The following is a 5,063-nucleotide window of genomic DNA, read 5'->3' on the forward strand; positions in this document are numbered from 1 at the left end:
GAGGAGGGTCTGACATTATAAAGGATAAACAATTTCCTGAACGTCATTGGCATTTTAAAAGGATTTTGTGATCATCTTACCTGAACTCACCAATGAATTCTTGATGAAATCCAACGTAGTATTATATTGTGACTCTGATGTATTATTTTGTTGTTGACTTAGCATATGTGATGAATGTGGAGTTGTATCTGGTGAAGGGTATTGTAAGTGCGTCGTTGAATGTTCCTGAATAAGTGACTCTCATGTTTGGTCTTGTAATAGTTATGGAACAAAATCGGCAAGTTTTAGTGGAGACATATAGCTGAAGTGCTCCAAGATTAGCATATTTGTAAATAGAATATTTGTAATGAATATCCTCAACTCTTAAGCCTTTATGGGGATCCTATCTCTCTGATTATGCTCCCCTTTAAATTGATCAATGTGATATTCGATCTAATCCTAAAAGATACTTATTATCATTTTGAAACATAACTCCTTGCTCATTTGATATGCCCATTGCAATAGACATTAATTGGCACCAAAGTGGTATCCATTTCGTAGAGATGTGTGAAGTCATGAATTCTAAGTAGTGTATATAGTTTATATGAATAATGATGTAGAGTGAAGAAAACTTAGAACTATTGTAAAGTGGAGAAATCTTAGAGCTATTGAAAGGTTAAAGGTGAATGACATACATTTTAATTTTAGGAGAGTAGACTACATTATTATCATAACTCAACCCAATGGTAACACGTGAATAATTTCCAAAAAGTTACTGGGCAAAAGAAGTTGTAATAATGGGGAATCCTAAAATTAAAATTACCACAAAACAATTATTTTCCCCTAAACCCTATAAAGCATTTAAAAATTGCTTTGATAATTTGGTTTAGCTGGAACCATTTCTGAACAATGTTTTAACCAAAGAAAATAACATTGGAAAGTTGGTATGGACCCAACGGACTTTTTGATTGGCCATAAAAAATGGATTTTGAAAAATATGAAAGGGGAAAATGGATTTTGATACGAAAGGGATTAGATGGAAAAAGTTCTAATATCTAGGACCATATCCTAAATTCTATTTCACACCAATACAAATATACCATATTAATTAAAATTTAAAAAACTGATTATTTTTCTGTTTTTGCTTCATTGTTATTGGTGTGAGACAATATTTGAAACATAATTTGGGACAATATATTTTCATTTGAATTAGAGAGGGTTAAATGATTTTTTAAGCTATATTAAAATAAAAAACCCTATGATATCATTTATATGTACACACTATTACATAAACTAATAGTATTAAAAGTATTTAAAATTAAAAATTGTCTTGCAATAATAAATTATTATTACTGATTAATATGAACAAAGAGATTGTTTAGTGGCAAAAGCACAATGGACCAAATTGTTTAGTGGCAAAAGCACAATGCACCAAATTGTTTAGTAACATTCTTCTTGGATAGGTGTGAAGAGAGGTAAAGATTGATTCAATTTCTTCAACATAAACTCATGTCGTTCTTTTCGGAACTGACTTACAGACCCAATTCCAAATAAGTTGTAGAAAATAAATGCTTATTTTCCATGCACTACATTTGCTTAATCTTTCTTGATTTATATAAACTAGTTCCCTTTGTAACAAGTACAAAGTATGAACCAATAAGATGAAAATGAACCAAAAGCATAATGAAAACTCACCAAAACTCGAGCATATTTAAGCAACACTTCCTTTATTTGGACAAAGTTCACAGCAGCTCTCAAACGAGATCCCGTGAACAGAAATAATTCCAAAAATTGATAAAACATAACAACCATATAATGTAAACATATAAATATCATGCCCAACCCAATTTTAATTATTACAATAATCAGAACCCAACCCATAAAAATGAACCCATAAATAAATAATATAGCTCGCCCACTTTATATTTATATAACCTCTTCAAATGAAAGTATTTAAATGGAATAAAATTACTGGGGAGGTGGGTAAGGGCCAGGTGCAGCTCCAGAACTCACAAGCTCAAACATAGCACGATGAGGGTTGGTCTTATGCTTCTCACAGAGTTCTGGCAAAAATACCCCTGTATTATATATATCAAAGAAAGCTTCGTTATTTTATATGTTAATTTCCAACAAAATAAACAAAGATTGAATTATACAAAAAGTTCTTAGTGGACTGCAAGTAATCAAATGGTATATGTCAATTGATTTAGTGATTAAAATTTAAGAAAATGGGAGGCCACCACATGAAGCAAAGCACCTCATGCTCCTTTTTATTATCTATTTGTTTTTTCAATCAATATAAATTACATCCAACTTGATTATTTATATAATAACTTTATTGCTACTACCCTTTTTAATACAATTTTGCTTAGTTTGATATGATTAAGGAAATTGAAAATATTATTAAACTTGTAATAATTATATGTAATTTATTATATTATCACCAAATTAAATCATTTTTATTTATCACCAATTTATTAGATCCTCAAGATGACCAACAAGTTAAAGGTTCGATTCCTAGGAGTGACACTTGTTGGGAGGGACAGTCACACACTCGAAAGAGATTAGTTTTTGCCAAAAAGAATGAAAGAATATCTTTAGTAATACAAAAAAATTATTTATGTGAATAAGAAAATTCATTTATTATGTCAATTAAGTTATAAAAGGTCTTCTATAGAACCAAAATAAACTCGTTATCCCTCAAAAATAGAGATATTTAAGTTCTCATTTCACTCATATCAATCTATGCTATCTATGAGTGTCTCATTTCACATTATATGTTAAAAAAGTACATTGATTAAATTAGAAGTTAAAGATGTTCAATGGGATGGTATGTTGACAATTTCACCGTTAATAGTTAAAGCAAGATGCAAGAGCAGAACATGAACTAAATAATATTAAAGGATGCAATAATATTATTATGAAATTACAATGTGACTATTGTTTGTAGGAAAGTCAATCAGGATCATGCGTAGGATTTTAGGAACTAAATAATTGAACCTTGATGACTTGGTTGTATAACTTTCAACTTGTTGAAAACAATTTTGAGGAATGGTTATTCAAATAATTCCACTGTAATTTTATGAACAATTTCCCCAGTGAGAACTTAATAGATATAGTTATAGAACATAAAAGTTAGTTTCATTTTGTTTAATCTGGGTATCCTTCCTCTATGGGTGAGGATCTCAACAAGTATCATTCGATGAATTAAACTTTAACTTTTTAGTCTATTTAGAATTCAATGATACTTTACATTACTAGATTAATATATTATATTGTTGGTATAGTGTACAAGAGTTGAGTTCCAATCATGCAACTTTACCATTTTCCCACTCAAAAACTATATAAAAAATTGAGTAAGATTGACCACAATTATATTTTTTAATGTATTTTTAAGAATAAAAGCATAATGTCAATATAAGTTAAAGGAATAAAAGTGTTAATATCTTTTGATTTTCTTATATATTTTTTATCTAAGTGTTCTCTTTAGTAATGGAGAGGACTCTGACTAAAAAAATTTTGTGAACTGTATAAATGAACAATTCTTACCCTCTCCATCAGCCAAATTGAAGAAAAGATCAATAATGTTGTGGCATTTCTGGTAACATGCTGGGGAGCAAAGCTTGCCAGTGAATTGTGGCTCAAAGAAAGCATCCGATGAAATCCCAACAGAACTCCTGTCAACTCCACATGCCTCCACACATTGGTCAGTCTCTATGTACTCCGCCATCGTCTCCACCACCACTTCCGATGTCCTGCATTCGTACTCCACGCCGCCGTCGGCTGCCTTCTCCGTCTCCAACAAACACCTCTTCCCTGATGAAGCTATTGAGAAGGCACATATGTCCTTTGGCAAGTCCTCACATACCATCTCACCTGCCAATTCACCAATTTTATATAAACCAAGGGAACATATCATGCAAAAAAAAAATTAAATAGGAAAATCAAGAATCTTTAGTATATGGGGTCAACTATATAAATTGAACGACAAGGATAAAAATATTATATTGTTAAAATAAAATGAGACAAGTTTTATTACATTTTGATTTTTTTATACCACTTCCTTTTCAAGTACGTATAGGAGAGGAAACTGACTATCAAATAATATCATAGTATCATGATTAAAATAATAGAAAATGTACGAGATATGAAAATTATACAAATATAGAGGGATATACAGACCCAAAGATGCATGAATGAGAAGAGAAGAAAATAATAGAACCATGGGCAATTTGGTCGAGAAAGACATGATTCAAAATTATGTGAAAAAGAGGGAAGTACAAGAGAGAGTTATATATTGAAGAGATGTGGGAACAATGATTTGGACGCTGCACCAAAGAGGTATATATACTACGAAGTTGTAAAACCTGCGTGAACCTAATAGACGCGTTTGGAAGGCTTGTAATTTTGGCTAAGTCTTATATATTTTTTTGGTGCTAGTCTTAGATCATTTTTAATAGATTATAATATTTATGCACTGATATTGTATTGATTTATATATAATTAATGTATATTATCATTTTTTATATTATTTTTATTCAATAATCAATATAAATAAAAATGAATAATAAATAATATATTGACAAAATAAAAAAAATTACATTGTCAATGCAAAATCTTTTTTGTTTTTCTTTTCACATTTTGGTTCAACTTTCTTGCGTCTGATTGTTCTGTGGTTTGGTTTCGTGGTCGATACGAGTGCATGGTTATTGGCGACTAACTATAACGTGTTTGGATGTATGATACGAACTTTGAAGTTTCCAATAAATCAAGGCATAGAGGTCAACTTCCATTTATGGAAGCCCACTTTCTCTGTATTGGCAGCACTTTTGCATCCAAAACATTCCTCGAAGAAAACAAAAATTAGTTTGTTATTAGTGTGGTAATGTAGAATAAAAATCATCTTTATTAATGTAAAGATAAGTGCAGATTTATCTACTTATTTTTAATGATAAAATGTAATTTTATTAATTAAAGAGATAAATGTGTTATTAAAAATTATATTTCCCTTTATTTTTTGAAACATTTACCTCTTCATTAATAAAAAGATCTTTAACTCCATAAGTCAGTTTACCATTGATGAA

General features: G+C 30.1%; 1 protein-coding gene across 2 annotated transcripts; it reads right to left on the reverse strand.

Moving 5' to 3' along the window:
- On the reverse strand, window positions 1,669–4,287 carry LOC109362005. 2 transcript variants are annotated; one of them, XM_019607579.1, is made up of 3 exons: window positions 4,165–4,287; window positions 3,529–3,858; window positions 1,669–2,057 (listed from the first exon to the last, which is right to left on the reverse strand). In XM_019607579.1, exons 1-3 carry the CDS (start codon window positions 4,226–4,228, stop codon window positions 1,948–1,950), a joined length of 504 nt encoding a protein of 167 aa, XP_019463124.1. In that variant the 5' UTR covers window positions 4,229–4,287; the 3' UTR covers window positions 1,669–1,947. The 2 variants fall into 2 exon arrangements, with proteins under 2 accessions (XP_019463124.1, XP_019463123.1); XM_019607578.1 differs by having other exon boundaries at window positions 3,529–3,855; window positions 4,162–4,287.

The sequence above is a fragment of the Lupinus angustifolius genome, chromosome LG12 (genome assembly GCF_001865875.1).
Source record: "Lupinus angustifolius cultivar Tanjil chromosome LG12, LupAngTanjil_v1.0, whole genome shotgun sequence".
Lineage (NCBI taxonomy): Eukaryota > Viridiplantae > Streptophyta > Magnoliopsida > Fabales > Fabaceae > Lupinus > Lupinus angustifolius.

Bases quoted from the DNA above. Each gene is read 5' to 3' on its own strand.
- LOC109362005 (XM_019607579.1), bottom strand. From the start codon at position 4,228: ATGTCTTTCTCGACCAAATTGCCCATGGTTCTATTATTTTCTTCTCTT. The intron at 3,859-4,164 runs TGGGTCTGTATA...TTGGTGAATTGG, and splicing joins TCTTCTCATTCATGCATCTT to CAGGTGAGATGGTATGTGAG. The intron at 2,058-3,528 runs GTAAGAATTGTT...TATATAATACAG, and splicing joins CAATTTGGCTGATGGAGAGG to GGGTATTTTTGCCAGAACTC.